This window comes from Hibiscus syriacus, unplaced genomic scaffold (assembly GCF_006381635.1).
Source record: "Hibiscus syriacus cultivar Baekdansim isolate YM2019G1 unplaced genomic scaffold, ASM638163v2 tig00110678_pilon, whole genome shotgun sequence".
In the NCBI taxonomy this organism is placed as follows: Eukaryota; Viridiplantae; Streptophyta; class Magnoliopsida; order Malvales; family Malvaceae; genus Hibiscus; species Hibiscus syriacus.
Window position 1 is genome coordinate 342,906 of NW_024062822.1, and position 25,647 is coordinate 368,552.

The window sequence follows — 25,647 nt, forward strand, 5'->3', positions numbered from 1 at the left end:
CACAATCCGAGCAACTCTTTCTAATCATAGATTGTAACAAGTTTGAATCTAGACGTTATGAATAAAATAAATCGTATTAGGGGACTCACTCTCTTAATAAATTTTCTTAATAATCGATTTAGATTAGTCAATCAACAGATAAAATACCAAATAGTTTAAAAAAATATATGAAAGGGTGATTAGGTCACTTGAAGAGCTATCCCATTGTAAAAGTTAGAGATGACTGTTAAAATGAAACGAAAAACGAACTTGGATGGAAGTTACCGCAACAAATCTAAAACATTAATGTGGTTAAAAGCCGACGACCTTGCATTAATCTTGGGACAGTCGCTGCTGGTCAGAGGTTTGTGAGACGAGCACAATTCTTGGATTTGCATTGTAAAAATCTACTGAAGAAGAGGAATCCCTTTAGAGAACTGAATTTAAGCTCCAAAGGTCTCAAATATATATGGGAAAAAAATGCTTTGAAAAGATTATTTCATAGTTCAGTTTCTAATTGAGCATCACATCTCCCTTCCGAAAAACAAGTTCAAATTAACAAATCCATATATATTGCAAGAAAAATAGTAATGTTTGCCTGCACAAAACCAAAGAGTAGTATTTTATTTTCCTAAAGAACTATTATTAACTTTATGAAAAACTTTTTGTATTAACAACTGGAATTATACTCTCATTAACAGATTTTTTTAGAAAAAAAAAAAGACTAATTATTAGGCAAAAGGAGCCATAGAAGCAAACAAATGACAACGAGGGAGTCATTTGGCAGTGTCTATCGACTGTCTTGATTGGTGCTTGGCTATAAATAGGATGTGGTGCAGATAATTAGATTCCCCCACCGCCATTCAACTCAGCCTTCTTCAAATTCTATTCCATTTTTTAGAATTGAATGAAACAAGCATTCAGCAATAAAAGCAGAGAATATATTACACTCATGGCTCTGTTTCCCAGTCATCGCCATTCTTTTATTACCTCTTAAGCTTTATTCTCGTTGTGTTTCTTCAAGGTAATGCGAATTGTGCTTTTAAAAAATGGGGTTGGTTCACATTTTCATTTTTTTTGTAAGTAAACTGATACGATCCTCTGTTTTTTCACTTGCAGGTGTTACGGCTGCAACCTTCATATTCATCAACAAATGCGATTACACAGTATGGCCTGGAATTCTAGCTAACCCAGGAAGTTCAAAGCTTGAAAGTACAGGCTTTGAACTCACAAAAGGCACCTCTCGTTCTTTCCAGGCTCCTACTGGATGGGCAGGTCGGTTCTGGGGTAGAACAGGCTGCAATTTCGATGACTCCGGCCGCGGTTCATGCGCTACCGGTGACTGCGGCTCCGGTGAAATTGAATGCAACGGAGCTGGAGCCATCCCGCCGGCCACCTTAGCCGAGTTCACCCTCGGTTCGGGATCACAAGACTTCTACGACGTGAGCCTGGTTGATGGTTACAATTTACCTATGTTTGTGGAAGGAAATGGAGTCTCAGGAAAGTGTGCCACCACCGGTTGCTTGACGGATTTGAATAAAAAGTGCCCGTCCGAACTGCGAATCAACGGCGGAGGCGCCTGTAAGAGTGCCTGCGACGCGTTCGGGAACCCAGAGTACTGTTGTAGTGGAGCCTACAATAGTCCGGCCGCTTGTAAGCCGTCCATGTACTCGCAAGTGTTCAAGTCAGCTTGCCCCAAATCCTATAGCTATGCTTTTGATGATGCCACTAGCACTTTCACTTGCACCGGAGCTGATTATACCATCACTTTCTGTCCCAATGTTCCCAGGTAAATTTCCATAATCAGTTCATTAAATTCATCATGCCTATGAACTTGGTACTGGAATAACTGAATACGACATTAATTTTTCATGCAGTTTGAAATCTTCTGAGGATCCTGCCACTGCAAAGGCAACAGGGTCGGATCCGGTTCAGGCATCTGCACTGGCAAGTCAATGGCCTAGCAAATTTGGCCACCGGAAACTCAAACGGAATCCGACCATTTTCTGTTATCCGAATCGGCTTCGCCATTGCCATTTTTCTTGTCCTCTAAGCCCTTAATTTCCCAATTGAAGTTCAACAACAGCAGCAAAGGAAAAGTAGGACAAAATCCAGATTGTATCAGTTTAGGTAGGTCACTCAAACCATGCATATCTTAATCTTGAAATACACATATTCATATGCAAATCATTTTATTTCAGAAATAGATTATATATTCAAAATAAATTTGAGGAAAAAAAATCATATATAAATGCTAAAAAAGAAATAGAAACTTTGAACTTTTGATCTCAGATATTATGGTTCACAGCTCGTAAACCAAAGTGAAAGATTTAAACTTCCTTAGAGCTGGACAGAACAATGAATTGTCAAGAGATTTTAGTGACGGTTTGTAAAGGCAAAGAGAAAGAGGAGATATTTGTTGGTGATATAAGATTCCACTTCTATTGAAAATCTTAATCAATAACAATGTTGAATGAATTCCCTCACCTTTTGGCAACAGTCTATTCGTGGCATCTTCAAAGTCAAAATTAAGCTTCATTAGTTTTTGAATAAGCAATCAATTAATCGTCTAGTTCCAACCATGGTATTTTCTAGGAATAATACCAATTTTAAATTTATTTACATAAATATTGCTAAAAACAATAATGTTCTTTTTGACAGAGATACCTCACATCAGTTGATATACGTGTTTTGTAGGACACTTTTATTGACATGGCAATAATTTTAGAAGATAAAAATTATACAAATTTTATCAAAAATAATAAAACACACATACATAAAGACATCGTTATTGAAAATAAAATAAAAGAGAGATACGATATAAGAAAGTAATGAAAATCAAGGAATGTGGACGATCGATGAGGCAGTGACCAACATCAAGGTCGATGCCGTCGTCTGTCAAATAAATAAGAAAAATCGATGTTAAGTTGAGAGAACTATTTAGGGTTTCAAGAATTCTTCGTTTAATTTTTAAAACATGCACTCCTTGAATGATTGAAGATAAATAAGACATGTAAATGTACATAGCTATCATCGTAAACATGTTTCGTATTAATTTTAATTTGATCCTAAATATTGTCAAGTCATTAATGTAACACCCTTAACTCGTATACATACCCGAATACGAGTCAAAGATGTCACATAACATTTACAAACATTTTATAGTTGAAAAATCGGTACAAATTTCCTTCTTTAAAACTTATCCAATTTAATCCTTTCAATATAATAAATTAGTCACGTAAAATCATAATATAATATTTAGATCATCCAAATCAACAACAGTTTTAGGCATCAAATAGATAGGTCTATATTGTTTTCTATCATAAAATAAACTGTCGATAATCATCTAATTTAAAATGTTTCTTATTCTGATAAAATTATATTTTTTTTACTCACATATCTTAGAATCATGTTTATATTCATAACTATATATCTCAGGCATATCTTATTTGCATACATGCCATCTAGGAAATTAAAATAATATAATGTCATTATTGATATCTGTAATTATTTTTGGTTGATTGATGCTAAGCTCAACTACTTACTTCGTTTGCTCTTCTTTACCTACGCGTGAAAATCATCACAAGCTAAGTATACACTTAGTGAGACATTATAAATAAGCTAAAGTGATATCATATATAAAACAACTTAATAATATTATAATAATTTAAATATTCAAACCGACTTATTCAAGCAGCTATTCCTCATCAGAAACCTGAAAATCATCATCTCATAATTTTGTCAAAACCATGATAATCAATATCGAACATAATAATCATGTCATAATTCTTTTCATTCAAATATATCTCAGAAATTTCATTTTCATATTCAGAACTTTCCAAATTCATAATTTATTTCAGATTCATAACTTTACTTTCAAATCGTAGCCCAATGTATATTTATGAGAATGCAAGGTACGTGAGTCAGACGAGTGTGTGCAATAAGTACTTCAGTGCTTTCATCAAACTTAGACTATGTACTCCAAGTGCAATCATATCATTTGCACCAACGGTGCGATACAGAATGTACCATATCAGAATTAGAATCACTTCACCTCATGACATGTCAATTGTACCTACGACTCTCACTATAACATACAATGGCTTTACTTTAAATTCATATAATTTATAATTCAACATTTCCAATCAGTAGCATTTTTCATTACCATTTATCAAAACCAGTGCATTGGGTATTTCATAGCGAAAATAATCCATAATTAAAAATGCATATATCACATAACATACTTTGAGTAGTTCTTGCTTAAAAATCAGTTTAGAAATTTCATTCAAATATATTTTCATAAAATATCATATAAAAATATATTGGATATTTCATATCCAAATATATCATAAATCATTTCGTTAATCAATATGAAAATATCTCATAATTTAATTCAAACTTTTCTTTTAAATCATCTGAGGTACATTGATCTTTAAACATATAATAATGAAGCAGCAATCATACTGATTCAATGCTAATATATGGAGGGGAAAACGAAAGAATAAATGGGTCACTGGGGGAGTTAAAAATAAAGTAAATTATACTGATAGCCATTAAACTTTTAAACTTTTTGTACATTGATCACAAAAACAGCAAAAATCATTATTAAACTAATTGATTGTCGTTTGTATTTTGCTTGAGAACAATTGGTACCAATAATTTGAGGAAGGAAAAATAATTTGCCAGCAATCAATAACGTTATAATTTTTTGTTTTTTTTCTCAAGAAATTATTATTAAAATATAAATAATAATATTATTAAAATGATAATTACAAACTCTAAATATGAATTAGTTAGTCTACGCGGATCACATCATATCGACTCCGGTGGATTGACAGTTCAATCGTCAAACGGGTTAATGACATTTTACTGCGGGCTGTGTTGCCTACTGCTTCCTCCTGAAACCATGACTGGAAATGTTCAAGTCCGTCGTTGCGGTAAATAAACCAAGTTTTACTCCGCATATCTCAAATTGTTTTCTATAGCTATTGACGGTTACGTATCATTAAACAATATAATTTAAAATATTTGATTTATAATGAACAAAATATTTTATATTTTAAATAATTTATTTTTTAATTAAATAATTATATAAATTAAATATAAAATTGATGTTATGTAACTAATTTTATGGACTAGTTTAATGGTTAGACACTAATTTTTTTGGAGAGGTTCTAGGTTTGAGTCCTATTTTAATTAAAATTTATTGTTCTATGGTGGTAATGGAGTATAAATTAAATATACGTAATGTAAAATTGGGTTCATTTTATTTCAATAGGTGGTGACATGTGTCACCATCCTATTGGTTAACTAAAAATAATTAAAATATGTTATTTGATTGTTGAAGTGGAAATTTGAAAAATATTAAAAAAAAATATCACGTTATGCCACATCAGTTCTTCCGTTAAGATTTTAACGACGGGTACTAAAATGAAATAAAAACTAAACGTTAGGTGTGATTTTATAAAAATTGAAAGCACAAGTACTAAAATGTACCAAAAGTGAAACTTTATATACTTGTAGTTTACACATGAAACTAAACACATTTCCCAAATTCCATAATCTAAAGCATTATGGCATTAAAAGCGGCCAACATTTTCCTAAATTCTTCCAAGCATTGGTATGAGTCGGCGGTTGGACCTCATCCTGAATACCTGGTTGTCAAAGCGTCCTAAATTTTGATACACGCTTTCTAATGCTTATTTATTGAAGTCGTTTTAAATTGAAACGACATCTACACTAGTTCCTTTAAATATTTGATCCCTGTTCACTGTTTTTGAGAATAAAAGAAAATCATAAGAGGTACGATTTAACACTCCTGTTAGTTATTCTGATGTGAATATATTTACTGTGTATGCTCATGTAATATTAGATATTATTTTACGGAGGCGTTATTAAAATAATAACGGCCTAAAAATTATTATTTTTTTTGGAAAAGTACCCTCACATCATATTTATTAAAAAAATACTTATAAACTGTACACGTATGACTAACTCGCATCATAAGAAATGTCAGGAAATGTCTCGCTTTTGTACGAGGAGCTAGATATTCTTATGTGGACACACTTTTCAGAGAATATAATTTAATATTGATATTAATGACCTAGCGTTACGCAGAACGCGAGGTTCATAAGTTATTGAAACGTTCTGAGAAATTTTTCGCTAGTAATATTTAACATACCCTGCGTTTTCCGATACGAGGTATATAGTTTTCCAACCCAAATCGCAAGTGCTTATAGGTATGTTCTAAAGGTATTTTCAGAAATTTAATCTCAAAATTTTCATAATTTATAATATTAGAGGAGTAATATTGGAATTTACTTTCAGCTGAGGCTAATATGGAGACATTCGATATATTGTAAGCGAGATAAAAATCACTTTAAAATTGGTTCTAAAACTTATTTTGTGCATGAAAAAAATGCTAAAATGATTTTTAAAAAAAAAATTAAAGTACAAGCTACAGAGGATGCCACCTGAAAATGATGTCTTTAATAAAAAATTCTTGGTTTGATAAAAAAGGTAATTTTGATGAAACAAGAATTTTCACGAGAAAGGCCATGACTTTTATAAAAGACGTCATCTTCGGGTGGCATAACTTATAGAACCAATATTGACATAAAGATCTCTAAGGTTCGTGTCAAGTCATGCCACCATAAGAGAAATCTCTTATAAGTAGAGACAATGTGTTAAAATTTACAATATCAACAGGAGGTTATTTATAAGCAACGTTTTTGCACTGTGCAAAACGCGAGTTCAACAGAGATTCTTGACATAGCAAAGATTCCTAACGTAACAGGAAACACACACTCTGTAAAACGCGAATTCCACAAAGTTTTTTGACGTAACAGAGATTTCTAAAGTGGCAACACCTTTTGATTTGACATGACAAGTCTCACATTCTAAAAGGCGCGAGATTTGGAATAAAATATATCTATAAAAACAAACGATAACCATGTTGGATGGATACCTTCGTAAAATAAATATTAATTGCGAGATTTTCTGCAACTGTTTTCCATTCCGAAACTTATTTATACACTTCCTTCAATGTCACGATTTGATTTCAACGGAGCTTAAAAAATCTACAACACAACATATGTCTTTGTTGCAAGTTAAAGTTCTCATTGATAAGCCCGACCCTAAAGCACATTACATGTTAACCTTATCACACGTGTTGGTGATATGAACATCGAGTTGACAGTAAAATTTGATGAAGAATCATATTCACCAAGTAATGCAGAAGTAACTTGGTTATGAGAAGACCATGAGGACGAAGAGGCAGTTCTGTTACGTTATGCCCGTGAACTTTGAGAGAAAGAGCTTTAAACAACTCATGTAGTTCTTTTTTTTATTATCTTTATAAATCATTATTTAAATAAATTATCATGTTATTGAAGGATAATTTGATTGATATTTTGAATATTTGATCTATCACAACTTAATTCATAATATAAAAAATAGAACATTATTTTCAAATATTATTTTCATAAAAAAGAAAATGGATTTCGATTAACTAAAAAAATTAGAACAAGTTTTTTCATAAATTATATATTTTTCATTTCAAGAAAAAAATAATGATTCCTATGTCCATCGTTCCACACCATGGTGGACAACGAGTCCGACGAGGATTCTTACGAATCATTCTATCTTCATCATCATTAACATCACCACCACCACCACCACCACCATCATCATCATTGTCAGCACCATCTACATGTTCAGTACCACCACTGGCACTGAGACTAAGATCGGTGTAGAACATGCTCTACGATGGCGTCTGCTCAACACTATCAGAGTCGAAGTCCGTTGCCAATGGTAGAACAGATGCACATGGAGGTGACGGATAATATGGTTGAACTGGTGGAGGAAGGCAATGGAAAGGGACAACGACCGCCGGATATGAACAAAATGCGTCAGTGAAAAAAAATTCCATAGGATGTGTCATATGTTAAAATGTTGAATGTGTCGAGTGGGTGAATATAGGCGGTGTCAGCGGTATCTAATCCTCTGTAGGTAATTTTTTCGTTCCTGATGATGAGGCTGCAATGTATTTTCCTCTATGCAGACTTGATTCCCCTCTAGAACCATGTTGTGTCGACATACGATTTTAGGGACGTAAATAAATTTCTCGTGCTTGCTCCTCCTCTATCAGTGTATGAGATTTCCCATTTTGTTTGTACCACAACATGTAATCATTTGAAACACTGTAGTCGAATATGGGTTCGAAAATGAGTCGTCTATGTAATCTCACAATCCACTGCATCACTCATTCTTTATGATGCATATCCCAATTAGCACCTGTCTTCCCTTGTCGCGTTACGTGATGCAAGGCATCCAAGTCTGGAGGTTATAGCGGAATCGAACACATTTAAATTTTCATAGCACGCGATCAGTAAGATGCCACTCGATTATCACATAGACTATCAACAAGACTATCGACATCCAAACATCCGAACTAAGACCTATTTCAACTGGAATACGCAGTCTAATATCATCATAATTGTACGACATCCACACGAACTACTCAAATATTTTTAAACTAAGTTAGATAAACTAAAATAAAAAATTGATATTTAATTTACAAAAAAATTATAAAATCGATTGTCTTATCTGTCTTCTTCTCGATCAACAATTTAAAATCACACAAAGTTCTTGGTAGGTGGGCCGGAGTTAGTGTAACAGTTCACCTATCATTCATATAATAAAATAAATTTTTTTGTAAAACCCAAAAAACATATAATAATTTAAATAGATACACGTAGTTTATTTTTAATTACATCCAAAGTAGTGAAAATTCAAATGGGGTCGTCTGTGTAAGAATAAGAATGTAAAAAATTGACCCGACCTGTAAAACTGACTGAAACTGACTCGAGTCAAAATTGTTTGTGACTTGAGAGGTGGTGATCTGAAACTAACTCGAGTTTGAACTAGTGTTGACCTGAACCCGAGTTGGACTTGGAAAATGTGGATCTAAATTCGACCTGCACCCTATTTGAGAATAACCTGAACTCGGATTGAATTGATAATATGATAACCAAACTTGACCTACTTCCGACTAATATGAACTCGAACCCGAGATTAACCTGGTAAATAACTGGTATTACCCGACTTGTTATCAACCTAACATATTATGAACCTGACATGTAATTGACTAAACTTGTAAATAATCCGACTTTTTATTGACATGATTGATATTTACCTAACTTATAAGTTACAATTGATTAAGTTGTGAGATTTTAAATTTATAATAAACTATGATAATTAATATAATCGATTTTAAAAGTTAGAACAAATTGCTAGTTATGATAATTAAATTAATAAACTTATTTTCTATATTAATTATAATCCTTATATTATAAATCTTAATTATATTCATTAAATTAATTTCATTAAATAACTTTTTTATTGAACATGATTTTATTAGATTATATAAAATTAATTTAAATATTTATAAGTTTAATTTATTTTTAATGTAATAATTAATTAATAATTTAAATATAATTTAACATAAAATTTTAAAATAGACATATAAGATGAATTTATTTGAAATTATATATATATATATATATATTCAAAGTGAGTGGTGGGAGAAAGCTTTTTAAAGTAAAGATTTTTTTTTTGTGTGGAACTTTTTATTTTATTTGAGAATTATAGAGAAATTGGGAAATTTTGGGAAGTTGGGAAATTGAGAATTTGGAGGGAATAAAGGGAAATTGAAATTGAAATTGAGAAGGAAATTAGAAAATTTTGAGAAATTTGGGAAGTTGGATAAGTGTCCAATAAGATTTTTTTGGTTAATTAGGCCCACGCTCCTTCAACAACCATTGCTTTTTATTTTGTAAATTGGTTTTTGATTTCTTTAATTTTAGTATGGTTTAATTGTAAACATCTTCTTGAATTTTCAATTCGATGCAATTTAATCATGTATACATTCTAATTACTTTTAATTTTCCCTTATTTCTTTAATTTCCATAATTATTAAATGTAAATGTTAATTTTAGAATCTTTTATTTTAGTCACTCATGTTTAATTATATACTTATATATATACACTTATGTATATACTTATGTACATACATCACATATATATACTTATATATACATACTTATGTATATATTTTATACTTTTATATATATACACTTTATAGAGTATATAATTTATACTTTATATATATATACACTTTATATATATATATATATATATATATATTATATCCGTATATTATAAGTATATTGTATACTTATATTATATACTTTTATAAGTATATGCTTATATTGTATGTATAAATATAATGTACATTATAATATATATACATATATTACATTATCATAACATTCATCATACATATTATATATATATATATATATATATATATATATATGTATACATATATATATATATATATATATTATAATTGTTTCAATTTTTTCCTCAACTTTTGAAATGAATACAATTCAATCTATTTTATAATTTTTCTTCACATTTTATAATTATTTCAATTTAATCCCTCTATGTTGTTTAATTATTTAATTTTAATTTGTAATTTCATATTTATTTAATTTAGTCTTTAAAATTATATTTGTATCTGAAATTGACCAATTCTTATTTATATTTTTGTAATTTACTTCATACTCTATAAATCGCATAATAAGCTTCATTTTATATTTTATAAATTATATTATAAGCTCCAAACCCTATAAATTTTTGTTCACCAACTTTATAAATGGATATAATTTAGTCCAATTTTATAATAATTTCAACTTGAAATTTTAAAATTATTTCGATTTGATCCCTCATCAATGTGTGTTGTTTAATTTATTTAAATTTTTGTTTATAATTTCACGTTAGTTCAATTTAGTCCTTCAAATTATATTTTTACCAAAATTGATCCATAATTATGTATATTTTTTTTGTAATTTACTCTAACAACAACAACAACAAAACCCTATTCCATATGTAATGGGGTAAAAGGGAGGTAGAATAGTAAGCTACCCCCAACGCCAGGTTGAGAGCAGCTTCCGTGGAAGACCTCCGGCAGTCAGACAATTAAAAATAAAGATAAAATGCAATGCATGTATAAATAAATTTATAAATACATCGTTGAACAATCTTCATATGCAATCTTCATATGCGCGTATGTAATGGGAAGTAATCCCTGCAAATAAATCCCTACGTAAAAATCTCTGCATATAGACAGAAACGTAAGACCCGACTAAAATTAAAAAGAGGAAACATGAAGATAATGATACATAAAAGTGAACGATAGCAAGCTACGAGAAGGTATAAAGTCAAATGGGTTAAAACCTAAACTAAGGCAACACTACTTCGCTACCCTAGTTCTAAGCCTTCATAAATTCTAATGACAGAAACGTATAAAAAATAGAAGTCATGAAAATTACTACAAATGCATTAAAAAGAAGACAGAGATGTTACACCCTGTGGTTGTGACCCGCACTACTCGGCTACCATGGTCTTAAGTCTCCATATTTTCCTATCAGTGGTCATGTCCTCGGTAAGGGCTAAATCCTTACAATTAGATCTCAAGCAGTCTTCCCACTTCCGCCTTGGTCGTCTTCTCCTTCTGGCACCGTCGATTGTAATCGACTCTACCTTCCTGACCGCATCCGACAGTTTTCGCCTAAGGACATGCCCAAACCACCGTAGTCTTCCCTCCCTCAATTTTTCGGATACAGGCACCACCCCAAGAACATCCTAATAGTAGAGTTTGGTGTCATGTCCCACATAGTTCTACCACATGCCCATCGAAGCATTCTCATTTCTGCGGCCTCCATCCTCCTTACGTGATCCTTCTTGATTACCCAACATTCTGATCCATACAGCATCGCTGGTCTTATTACCATTCTATAAAATTTTCCCTTAAGTTTTAGAGGCACATTCTTGTCACACAAAACTCTAGTAGCAACCCTCCACTTTAGCCATCCCGCCTTTAAACGGTGTGTAACGTCATCATCTATACCTCCATCTTTATATATCATAGACCCTAGGTACTTGAAACAATCATTTGAGGGGAGAACGTGTCCTTCGATGCATACTTCTACAACTTCATCGTTTTGGTTCCCACTGAAGTTTGAACATAAATACTCTATCTTTTCAATATTGATCCGTAGACCTTTTTCTTCCAAAGCAGTCTTCCAGGTTGCCAGTTTACTATTCAACTCAGTTTTTGTTTAAGCAACTAGGACAATGTCGTCAACGAAAAGCATACACCATGGAACACCGTCTGGTGTCGCACAATAGATGTCGTCCATAATCAAGGTGAAGATGTAAGGGCTAAGAGCCGACCCTTGGTGGAGTCCGATTTCCACTAGGAATGCCTCGGTGTCGCCAACTTTAGTCCTGACGTATGTAGTAGATCTACAGTACATATCGCGAATCGCCCGGATATAAGCAGTTGGGATCTGTCTCGTTTCCAAGGTCTTCCATATTGTTTCGCAGGGAACACTATCATATGCCTTCTCAAGGTCAATGAACGCCATGTGAAGATCTCTATTTTTTCCCTATATTTCTCCATAAGCTGTCGAAGTAGATGAATCACCTCCGTAGTAGACCTGCTTGGCATAAAGCCAAATTGGTTTTCCGAAACCCTAGTAACCTGTCTCAACCTAGCCTCTATCACCCTTTCCCACAGCTTCATGGTATGACTGAGTAGTTTAATACCTCTGTAGTTGCCACAACGTTGGGGATCTCCTTTATTCTTATAGATTGGAATCACCGTAGACTCTCTCCACTCCTCTGGCATCTTGGTAGTCTCTAAAATAGTATTAAAGATGTTGGTCAACCACTTAACTCCCTCATCTCCTAGTGCCAACCACACAGTGATAGGAATTTGATCTGTACCGACAGATTTATCCCTCCCCGTCTTTCTAAGAGCCATTTTGACTTCCTTAAACCCAATTCTACTTGTAGGGTAGTCATTGGCCGTAGTATGATGGTCGGCTGACCCATCAACGATACTATCTCTACAGGGAGAGGCACCGTCATTAAATAAGCCAAAGAAGTAACTACCCAAATCCCTCTTAATATCATGATCTTTCACTAAAATAACACCATTGTTGTCCTTAATAAACCTAATGCTTCCTAAATCTTTTTTCCTATTTTCCCTGGATTTTGCAAGCCTGAAGATGTCATTTTGTCCTTCCTTGGTTTCTAAACTCTTGTTCATTTCCTCGTATGCATTATCATTTGCTTTAGCCACTGTTTTCTTGGCTTCCCGCTTTACCTCCTTGTATCTTTGTTTAGCTCTCGATCTTTCTTCGTCGTCATTGCATTGTAGAAACTCCTTGAAGCAAGTTTGTAATTTACTCTAAGTCATATACAATTACAAATTGCAATTCAACGTTCATGAAAGGCAAAAATAATTATTCCAAAAATAAATGACCCGGGCTTAAGTCAATCCGTATCTAGTAAGATCCAACCTGAATTTTGTTTGTCAATGGTGTGATCAGATCTGAACGAGATCTTACTCAAATTCATCCGAACCTGAATTAACCTGGTATTTAACTCCTTCGGACATGGACCTTTTTTACCTGAACTGACATCAATCTGAATTGAAATTAACTCGACTTGAACCCAAACTGAACCTGATGTCAAATCAAACTAAAAATAACCCAAACTGATTTGACCTGGGTCCGACCTGATCCGATTCAAACCATCAAATTAAACTGACACGACTTGTATCCGATTTTACCTGACCTGGCAGGATCCGAATGAAACCTGAACAATTACCTGATTTTACATCCATATGTAGGGATCAACTGTAAAAATGACATTCGAAACCAAACCCACGATTGTAACAATATCAAACAACCTTCAATTATTTGTTTGTCTGGATCAACATCATTACATAGTTCTCGGAACAAAAAAGTCAATAATGTTGATCCCCAGCTCGTATATTTAGAACCCTGCAAAACGCATAGATTATACAATCACATCAGACACACTTTGTTTTGAGATTTACCAAACATCAAGATCCCCCAATAACTTGTAAAATATGAGCACAAGCAAATTGCTACAAAATAAAAATGGTGCGAATAAATTAAAAATTTATCGACAAAAAATTACAATAAATAAAATAAAATTTTAATATTATAAATAAAAAATTAAAATAAATAAACATAGATTTCAAAAATTACCTCCATAATTTCTAGATCAACATTGGCAGGTAGCTCTGAAAAATTATCGTCTAAAAATTTAATCTTGATCTTCCCTCCATCCATATTGTCATCTATCGGAGTAAATTCAAGCAGTTGCTCACACAAGCCGATCCAGTACCCATGGGCCATACCAGTAATTGTCGTTCTATTAACAAACAGCCCAAGATAGAATGCAACATCTTCAAGGTAATAGTCGCCTCCCCATAATGAAAATGAAACGTGTGCGTCTCTAGTCTCCACCGTTCCAGCAATGCGTTTATTAATGGAGGATGCAATTTCGTATCACCAATTATAGTGCTCACGTAACCAAAACCGGCTTCGTGAAAATATAGAAGAATATCGACATGAGGCCTCGGGAAACGATTGATATAACACGTCAACGAACGTTCATACCCCTTTAAATAAATAAATAAATAAATAATTTAAAATAAATAAACAAATCACTAATTTATTCGAACTAAATAAATAAATAAATTATTCGAAATAAATAAATAACAATTACCTCCATATTTGTCCCCCAATAATCGAATACATGCTTTCGATCAAGTCTTAGTAATCCCGTCATAATAATCCTAATTGAATAGATAAGAGAGAAAATATGAGAGAGATTTTTTGGAAGAGAAATGTGAGGAATTTGGTTTTGGGGAATCCTATTTATAGTTGTCCTCGCACTCCCCACGAAGAGAGGTAAATGATATCTCACGTTGTGTAGAGTGTGAGGTTCAGGAATCTATTCAAATTTCAAATCTTTTGTGAACGTGAATCTTTGAACCCTCACGTTATGTGTAACACAAGATCATTAAAATAAAAATTAAATTACACTTTCTGAAAAGTATGTCCACGTTGGAGTACCTCGTGCCCAAAGTGAGGTTATTCCTTGAGTTTCTTAGGACGCGAATTAATCCTATGTGTGCAGTTTAAGAGGTAATTTTTTTAACAAATCAGGTATGGGTGCTTTTCCAAAAAAAATAAATAATTTTTGGGTTATTAATTTAATAACGCCTATTATGGACGATGTTAATATTAGATATCTTAAAGGTTTCCCGAAGAAATGGAGAATATATTTTTGGTTGATACTAAATTTATTTTTCTTTTGTTTCTTTATCCATAAAATGTATGGCGTGATTTGTTTAAGGAATAATTAGTTTAAGAGAAAAATAAAAATTTGTGATGATGCTATTGTTGTCAAATTACATAATGATTTCATTGGAACAATTATTATTATTTTCTTCTTCTATGATTTAAAGGGATAATTACACACTTGTACTTGCGTATAGATTAGATTATATACACAGATTCAGACCTTTCATTTTTTTTTTTGAATTGAAAAGAGCCTAAAACAGTAGGACAATAAACTAAAATCAGCTGCCAGAATCATGAGTGGCAACATTTGCTTCCAGAATGACGATATCAGCGACTTCCATTGGAGGGAGGGCATATTGTATTAAATCAAAATGTTCCACCGGAGAGTGCAGTTTTCCTTCAAATTCCAATGCATCCAAAGCTCAAAGTCGGATCCGATAATAAGATCGTTCCCAAACCGGCAGCGGCCATTAACCGATAAAAGAACACTAGATGATTCTTGCAAGGATTCTTAACTAGACACTGTAAATCTTTTCATAACAAAATCTTTTATGGCAAGAGTTGATATCAAGAATAGGGTAATTCGGCTACTCGAATACACATGCACCGGTGAGAAACGACTGTATAAATAAACTATGAAGAACTATTCTAATTGTACAATTTACAGAGAAAAAAGAAACGAGATTACAGATCCCTTCTGCACAATGGACAAGAACCATGACTAGTGAGCCACTTATCTATGCAAGGCAAGTGGAACATGTGATGACACTGCGGCAAGCTCCTAACTGTTTCTCCGAGCTGAAAGTCCTGTAAAAAGATTCGATCCGATAAGAAGCTTATGCAACTAGTTTTACTGAAAAAAGATTCACTAGTGTTGTACCTGCAGGCAAACAGAACAGGAAACTTTGTCCCCGGAAGCATCCACGTTGTTCTTGTTTGTGATTTTGATCTTTGGGATTTTTTCGACCAAATCTCCGGCCAATCCTTTGGAACCACCAACGTCAAATATGTTCTGGACATCCTCAAAAGTTGTTTCAGCAGCTCCCATCTGGTAGGACAAACTGAAAATCATTAGTAAATTGCTATTTGATGAGAGTAATATCGATTTGCGAAGAGATTCTTACCTGACTTTGGACCGCACTCAGCATCGCGGGACCAATTCGTTCTCGAACAAGTCTCCCACTTAGAAGGCTTGCAATGACATCAATCTGAAAATTTCCAGTGAAACAAAAATGATTTAAACTCTGCTTAGAAGAATTACTACCATCAAAGTGTCGAAAACTCATGCACATGCTTCCTGGAACTCATCGGTGAGGCTACCTGAATCCAAGGTCCAGGCATGCCACAGGCATCATAGAAAGCTAATGGTGGCTACTCAAACTAGGTTCAAGGCATGCCACAGGCATCTAAGATGCTATCGAACCAAGATACTTGCCGAGACGCCATCGAGTACTCAACGAGCCGAATGGATTTTCTCTTTTCATATCCCTTCTTAGAAAGTAATAACTAAACATATAAAACCAGGGCAATAAACAAAATTGCTCACCAAGTAAAGCAAACATCCGATCCTGGATTCATCAGATTGCCAAAGAACCAGGGAAGACTCGAAGACTTCGATCGAGAAAACCGCACCGGAGATGGCCCCAACGGCAGCGCCTCGAACAAAACCGCTCTCCGTTTCTTGTCCTATCAAAGCCCCCGTCATGGCCCCTAACAAGGTTCCCACTGTAGATGAATTTCATTAGCAAAATTTTTAGTATAAAAAGGCTAAAGTTCAGCTCGGGCAATAAAACGTTAATGTTAAATAATCCTAAGAAACCAAACAAAAAAGTGAGGGTCTATTTCGGACATACATGTTAGACAAATTAATCCCAAAGTGCTTTGTCGGCACGCAAAAACATTATTCATATAATTGCAATCCAACAAAAATGGAACAGAATCATAATAAAATCCATCTTTTGTCCATATAATAACGAGGGAATGATATTGATTACTATAAAAGAAAAATAGTAATGAAGAAGCAGTTCTAAATTAAATCATCAACGAAAATTCAAAAAAAGAGGGGAAAAAAGCTTTTGAAGAAACAATGAAGCATAGCTGAGAACAAAGGAGAAAAAGGACCCAACCTAATGCAAAGAAGAAGGTTAAGATAGCAGAGAAAATATTCCCAATGATGGCAGAAACAGCGAAATTGCAAGAAAATTTGATCTTTTCAATGAAATCTCCAAACAAAGACAACGAAGACATGGGCAAACGAGATGGGTATGCGTTAAAATCCATTATTTTCTTTCCTTTCTATTGTTGGAATCCAGTGAGAAATGAAATGGAAACGGTTTTCCAGGTGATCAACGAATAACAGGGGGGGTTTGAGAAGAAGCTTATATATAATGAAAAAATAAATAAAAATAATTAGAGGGAAATAACAAAAAAAGAAAAAAGGAGAGGTAGGGTGGGTATGCTTAGTGCTTAAGAGAGGAGAATCAACCAACTAGCATTTAAAGCTCCAATATTTTTCTGATGCAGCCCCTGTTTTCTCTCTCTACCTGCTTTAGTTGAAACACGAAAATTTCTGTCTTTCTAGACTAAAGCAAATATATATTTCTTCATTCTCTCTCCATATGTGTATTTAGGGTAAACTACTTAATCATTAGCCTATTACTTTTTTATATTTTGGTCACCAAGCTATTCTTTTTAACCAAGCTATTCATTCTCTCCCTACGTGGTTGCTAAAAATTTAGGATGATGTTAATATGGATTTTTTTTATATTTATGTCATTTTCTCTTTCTTTATGATCATCTCATATCTTATTTTTAATAATTAGAATTAAGAATTTATATTTCACCTTTAAAATCTTATTTTCTCTTATTTTTGTGTGTTAAATTTAAATATAAATTTTGGTAGAATATAAATAAAAACGTAATTATCTTTATAATCATTGGGGTGTTGACCATTATTTTTTATTGTAAGTAGTTATTTTTTATCCTATTGATGAGATATTTTATAGTAGAACTCTACATCTTGAGTAATTCCAAAAAAAAAAAAAAATGTAGTACCTCAAGAAGTTTTGGTTCGAGTCTTCTATCTCAAATTCTTCAATTCATTTTTTTAATAATATGATAATATGATCCGAATAAAATTATTAAAAATTGATATATAGACTAATAATGAGAAGAGAATAAATGATTTGAAAATATGGAACAACATAATATATATTTGTGCTAATATCGTAGTTAATTTCTAATTTGATAATTAAAATAGAATAAAAATATAATATTACTGATGATTTTATCAAAAAAAAAATTAATGACATTATCGGTCGGTTCATGCAACCAAACCTTTTTTTTAATCATCATTAATTTGGATAATAACAAATCATTATATATTTGTATAATCAATATAATTATAATTATAATTATTATACTTCTTTTAAGTTATAATTCTTTAGAATTATTCGTCTATTGTTTTTAAATTACTAACGATATAGTATTCTATTTAGTCTATTAAATAATAATCAATATATTTATATAATTATAATTAATTATTTAAGTGGTCATTTCTTGGTGGTGTCTATTACGGTGATGAGATACCTTCTCGCATGCTGCTATTTTCCGAAGTCCCAACTAACCCACCACCCCATCTTTTCAAATATGTATTTTACTCGTCTGCTCTGATTTTTCCGAAATGTTAACGTTATTTTCCTTTGAAATTAGCACATCATTTTTCCTTAAAGAAAGCCTTCCTCATTTTTCAATTCATTTTTTATTAGGGAAGTTTCCATGAAATAATTGGGAAAGGAAGACTGATGCTTCCTTTCATAGCCATGTTTATCAATATGCAAAAGCACCTACTACCGAAACAAAACTAAAAATTTGAATTTCTAAATTATTCTCGAGCAAATTGTTAGAGCTTAAATCATAATAAACTTGAAATCAAATCAGAATATAATCATTTCAAACCATCAAAGATAAAATAAATACTAGATTTGTAAAAGCGTACCTGAATCTATTGTTGAAGATTACCTAGAAGATTGAGATCTGAAAAATTGCCTTATAGTTGTGATCTTCTAAGAAGATAGAATCAGTTATTGTATGTACTTATAACTCTGCCCTCCATCAACTATATCCATATAGGATCAAAGTGGCCTCTGCAATATTAATCATGACTAGACCCATCAATGGTCACATATACAAACATAATCAAATTGCATAGATTGATCATGGAGCGTAGCATGGAAATTACATGCAGTGTGAACCACACGTGTCTATTTCCAGCTAGTCCTCTTTAAACATAAGTGAGGTCAGCCTTTAAATAATAAAAGAGAATGAATAATCCAAATACTTTATTTCTAATTAGAAAATAACCAAATGTATAAATGTATGAAAAACAAATATAAGCAAACAAAACACCCATATGAGCATTGTGCTCATGAAAGACCTTAGGTGCTAAACCTTTTGCAAGCAGATCCGCTATCATGAAGTTTGTTCCAACGTGTTCAGTGGATATTTGTCCATTTAGCACTCTCTCTATCACAACTAGGAAATTTATGTCAATATGATTTGACTTAGATGAGCTCCTATTGTTGTTGGAATATAAAACTATTGATTTATTGTCACAAAATAGTTTAAGTGGTCTTTCAACGTTCTCCAAAGTATACATTTCAATGGAAAAGTTTCGCAGTCATATTCCATGGTTTGATGCCTCTTAACATGCTACAAACTCTGCTTGGTACTTTTCTAGGATATCTCCTCCAGCTAGCATGTAAATATTGCCTTCTGCTATCTTAGCATCCAACGAAATCAGAATCATGATACTCGATGACCTCCAAATGATATGATCTCCTATAAGTGAGCATGTAATCTTTTGTTCTTCGAAGATACTTCATAACCTTCTGGGTCGCTATCCAATGGTTCATATCAGGGTTGCTTGAGTATTTGCCTAATATCACAACAATGTATGTAAAATTCAGACGTGTACCTACTTGAGCATACATCAGACTCACAATAGTTGATGTGTATGGAATCTTTTGCATTTCTTGAATTTCAAGGTTAGTTTTAGTGCATTGAACAAGACTAAATTTGTCTTCTTTAGCAACAAGGGTGCCAGCTGGTTTACAACTATGCATGCCAAACCTTTTGAGTACTTTATCGATGTAATTTTTTGTGACAATCCAAGAATACCCTGAGACCAATCTCGATGTGTCTGGATTTTTAAGATAAAAGAAGCATCACCAAAATCTTTAATTTCAAAATGTTTAGACAAAAATCTCTTGGTTTCATTTAACAAACATGCATCATTTGTGGCAAGCAAAATGTCATCGACATATAGAACTAGAAATATATGTTTACTCTCATTGAACTTGTGATATACACAATGATCAACTGTATTCATCTTAAAACCAAAAGTGATGACTATTTGATGAAACTTGTGATACCATTGACGATAACCTTGCTTGAGTCCATATATGGATTTAGTTAATTTGTAAATTGTATTATTTGGATCTCCCGACTCAAAGATTTCCAGTTGTACCATATAAATTGCTTATTTAATGTTGCCATTTAGAAACACAATCTTAACATCCATTTGGTATAATTCAAGATCAAAATGAGCAACAATCGTCATAATTGAACTAAAAGAGTCTTTCGATGAAACTGGAGAGCAAGTCTCTGTAAAGTCGATGTCTTTCTTTTGAGTATATCCTTTAACTACAAGACGTGCCTTATACCTTTCCACATTACTATTTTCATCCCTCTTGATTTTAAATATCCATTTGCAACCAATTTGTTTTGCACATTCAGGTAATGGGATAGGTTCCCAAACTTTATGGTCTTGCATGTACTTATACTCTTCTCATATGTCATCAATCTACTTTTTAGAGTTAGCACTTTTCATGGCCTAATGAAAGTTGATTGGATCATTTTCCATCATTTCATTATCATCATCATTTTCTTGAAGAAAAACAATGTAATCATCTATAATAACATTTCTTTTTTGTCACATGGATCTCCTTAATGGAACTTGTTCTTGAGGTAGTTGAGGTTGTTCTTTTTGGAACAATGACCTCATCTTGAATAGAGAGTTGTTCAACATTATCTTGTTGAAGTTCTGAATTCACTTCTTGATTAATCAGTATAGAACCTTAACATCATTAAAAGTGATAATAAAAACTCAATAAAAATTTAATTCCTCCACAAAAGCAATGTTTAACCTTATTTCTCCCTTCAAACTCAACATCCTAAAAAATGTTGCATTTCCCGTCTTAGAAGTTTTCTTCATGTGACCTATAAGGCATGCCTCAGTTGGAAATCCCCAATTATGAAAGTGCTTTAAACTAGACTTTTGACCAATCCAAAACTCATAAGGTGTTTTTACAACTGCTTTAGAGGGTACTCTATTCAAAATGTACATTGTTGTCTTTAATGCTTCTCTTAGATAGACTCAAGTAAGGTAGAATGAGAAATCATACTCATTACCATATCCTTAATAATCATATTACATCTCTCAACTACACCATTCATACTAGGTGATCCTGGCATGGTGTATAGTGAGACAATACCATATTCCTCTAGGAATTTGACAAATGGTCCTAGATGATGTTCACCTGAGCCATCATATCTACCGTAATACTCATCACCATAATCAGATCTAACTTTTTAATTCTTTGTTGTGTTGATTCTCAACTTTAGCTTTATAAGTTTTGAACATGTCCAAAGACTGGGATTCCTCATGAATAAGATATAAGTACCCATAATGTAAGTAGTCGACTATGAATAGTATGAAGTATGTTTGACCATTCCATGATGTCATAGGAAATGACCCACATATATCTGTATGAATTAATGCTAAGACGTATGTAGGTTTGTTGGCACCTAATCTCTTTTTTTGGTCTGTTTTCTCTTGATGCATTCAACACATACATTAAAGTCTATAAAATCAAGGGACCTCAAAATACCATAGACACTAAGTTCTCAACTTTATCTTTTGAGATGTGATCTAGGCGCTTATGTCATAATGATGCCAAATATTTCATATTTAATTTTTGATTAGTTCCATCTGATTCCACGTATGAGGTTTCATTATAGATGCAATTGTATCTAGTAAATAAAGGTTGTCATACGCATTCAAATAACCATTTCCAACAACATTTGAATTTAAAAACAAAGTAAACATATGGTTTCCAAATGAAGAATAATATCCAGATTCTTTCATCTCTATCGATTTTTCATTTCCCACAAAAATGTGTCTTTCACCATTATTTGACTTTCGATAGTTTAGGCAACTCTGCATAGAAACACATATGTGAGTAGTAGCACTAGAATCTATCAACCAAGTGTTTCTAGGTACTGAAGTTAAATTAACCTTAGAACATACCAAAGTAAGAATCATGTCTTTCTTTGCACACCAAGCATGACATTAGTACAATCTTTCTTCACGTGTCTAGACTTATTACCAAAGAAACAACTTTCTTTATCCTTTGGTATTCAAAGGCGTGCCTCGGGTGCGTCTGGGCGCGAGGCGCAGCTTGACGATGAAGATGGCGCCCGCCTAGGTTGAGTTGAGGTGATTTACAAGAGGCGCCCGGAGGCGTGCGCCTCTAGGCATTAGGCATCAGGTTTCGGATGTAGTGTCTTTGCGCCTTTCAGATTTTTTAAGATATTAATATTTTAATAAATTATTATATTATAATATTATAAGAACCCATCTTAAAAAAACTCTCACTCACGATACAATCACCAAACATAATCCCTAATAATCTTTCTCCATCATACGCCTCTCTTCTCCACCACCGTATTCTTCTTCATTGATCATCGCACCACAATCGACCGTCGTAGCAGCCATCACCGACCATGTAATTCTCATTCTCTCCTCCTCCTGTTCTGTTTTCTCCATTCTATCTTCATCTCTGGATGAACAATTATTTTCAGTTTCCGCATAACTTGTGTTGTTTTTCTTTTAATATTAAAGAATAAAATTGGTTAAATATTCAGTGAATCCAACCATAACAAAATATGAATTTAAAATTGCAGTCGGGATCCCTGATTTTGCTTCAACATTTTTTTAACAAAAAATATGGAGTCTCATTTAAAAGTTAAACAAATGAATCAGAAAGTTAAAATTGTTTCCTTCCTATGACTAAAATACCTGAACATGCCGAATTACCGATTACAATTTGTTATTAAATTTAAACCAACGAATCAGAAAGTATTATAATTGATTAAATATTCCTCTCTATGACTACAATGCCCAAAACATGCCAAATTGAAGATTACCATTTAATATTGTTGAATTGCATATTACAATTTAATATAGGGATTCTGTCATTCTAGTTCATTACTAATAATGGATAGTTTGGTATATATATTTAATTTCAATTAAATATTAATTTATTAAGAGAATGAAAGAAATAGAATGCAAAAATAATGTCATTTAACATCTTAAGTTATGACTTACTGTTTGGTTTGAATTTTGATTTTTAATATAGTGTTTAATTCGATTTCTAATAAAATGTTTCATATATGAATTTTATGTTGTTAAAAATTAAATTATGGGGTCGAGAGCTTTAATTGGATCATCGACCAGTATGGATCCAGCAAGAAAATATGGAACGACAGAGCTGACGAATAAGAACAATTGAACTTGCAATTTTTGTAAAAGAGTTTGTAAAGGATGAGTATTTCAGATGAAACAACACTTGGTTGGAGGATTTAGGAATGCAACAAAGTGTCCTAATTACCCTGAGCATGTAAGGGAGGAAGTGAATAACTACATGATTAAAAAGGAAGCGACAAAGGTTGCAAATTTAGTGTCACCCAAGAGTTTTCTCATGGTATTGACGAGTATGATGACAAAGTAGAACTTGACATATTAGACTCAAGTGGGGGTAACTCAAGTCAAAAGCGTGAGAGATCCTTACCCAAAAAACCAAGAGTCAAGGGTCCAATGGATTTACTTGTCTCTCCTAAAGCTAATCCAAACAAAGAGGGAGGTGTACATGAAGCTTGTGAAAAAGAATTGGGAGAGAAATCTTGTAGGGAAATTGTAAGATTTTTCTATGATGTCAAAATAGCATTCAATGCGACAAGTCACTCTAGCTTCAAAGAAATGTGTGAAACTATCAGACAATATGGTTCCGACTTAAAAGCTCCAAGTATGCATGATAGTAGAGTTACTCTCCTTAAGAAAGAAGTATATTACACTCAAAAGGTGATAGAGGCTCACAAAAAGGAGTGGACACAAAAAGATTACTCAATATTTTCGGATGGATAACATGATTTTATCGTCTAAAAAGATATTGTGAACTTCATTGTCAACTCTCTAATGGGCTTTGTGTTCATTAAATCCATACATGTACCAGAAATTGTCAAAGATGCAAATTTGCTGATTAAGATGCTTGATAAGATGGTGGAGGAAGTGTGAGAGGAAAATGTAGTCCAAGTGGTGACGGATAGTGCATCCAACTACGTCAAAGTCGGTACAAAATAAAAGTTCGTTTAATTATTTCTTATTTCTTTATTTTTTATTATCCATGTTACTATTGATTTTTTTAATAATTTGTTATTTTGTTAACTTGTAGAAAAATACTAGAAGCAAAAAAAATTGAGTCTCTAGGACTCCTTGTAAGACACATTGTATTGATCTCATGTTGAGTATATTGGAAAGCTCCCTAAAATGATGAATGCACTAAAGAAGTGTATATTTAGGAATGACTATATATATAGCCGTCGAGACGGTATTTACCCGGCGAAAACAAATGTCGTTGTTTTCTAAATCTCGTCTCGAAAAAGTAAGTGTTTTTCTTCTAGCATAAGATAAAACACAATTTTGAGGAGTCGCCACCAATCATTTATGGAGGTGTGATTGGTCACCAAAATGTTATGTTATTTTAATAAAATTTATAAAAATATTATTAAAATAACACAAAAAGGGCTTGCTTACCAGAAAATGAGTTCGGGAGTCGATTACGTGTGGGGAATGATTAGCACCCCCACAACGCCCAAAATTGGTACCTTGGTTTATTAATTGATGTCTTTGCAATAAATTAACAAATTTGTATTTAATTTAATTTATGATCCCTTTAATATAACCCAATTACATATAATAATTTTAATGATTTAATCAAGAAAATATAAAAATTAAGGTTACTATTAATAAATACTTAATATGCAAAGTACTATAATAGTAAATAATTCTAAAAATAATATTTAAAATTATTATTTTAAAACTAAAGGATTAAATTAAAAAATAATAAAAATCATAATCCTAATTCGAAATATTATAAAATATAAGTACTAACAGTGTAATTTATTCCTAATTACTATTAGGAATAAAATATAAATCATTAAATTAATATGGACAAAATTTGATATTTATCCTAAATATATATAAATATACGAGTAGTGACTAAAACAAAAATAA

General features: G+C 32.5%; 1 protein-coding gene and 1 pseudogene across 1 annotated transcript; one reads left to right on the top strand and one right to left on the bottom strand.

The window, feature by feature from the left end:
* The first annotated feature begins 846 nt into the window (after positions 1-846).
* LOC120138138 lies at positions 847-2,072 on the top strand (annotated as a pseudogene).
* Positions 2,073-15,446: 13,374 nt separating this feature from the next.
* LOC120138141 (NEP1-interacting protein 1-like) lies at positions 15,447-17,574 on the bottom strand. The gene is made up of 5 exons (XM_039153725.1): positions 17,360-17,574; positions 16,780-16,958; positions 16,358-16,441; positions 16,114-16,281; positions 15,447-16,040 (listed from the first exon to the last, which is right to left on the bottom strand). Exons 1-5 carry the CDS (start codon positions 17,511-17,513, stop codon positions 15,918-15,920), a joined length of 708 nt encoding a protein of 235 aa, XP_039009656.1. The 5' UTR covers positions 17,514-17,574; the 3' UTR covers positions 15,447-15,917.
* Between the last annotated feature and the right edge of the window lie 8,073 nt (positions 17,575-25,647).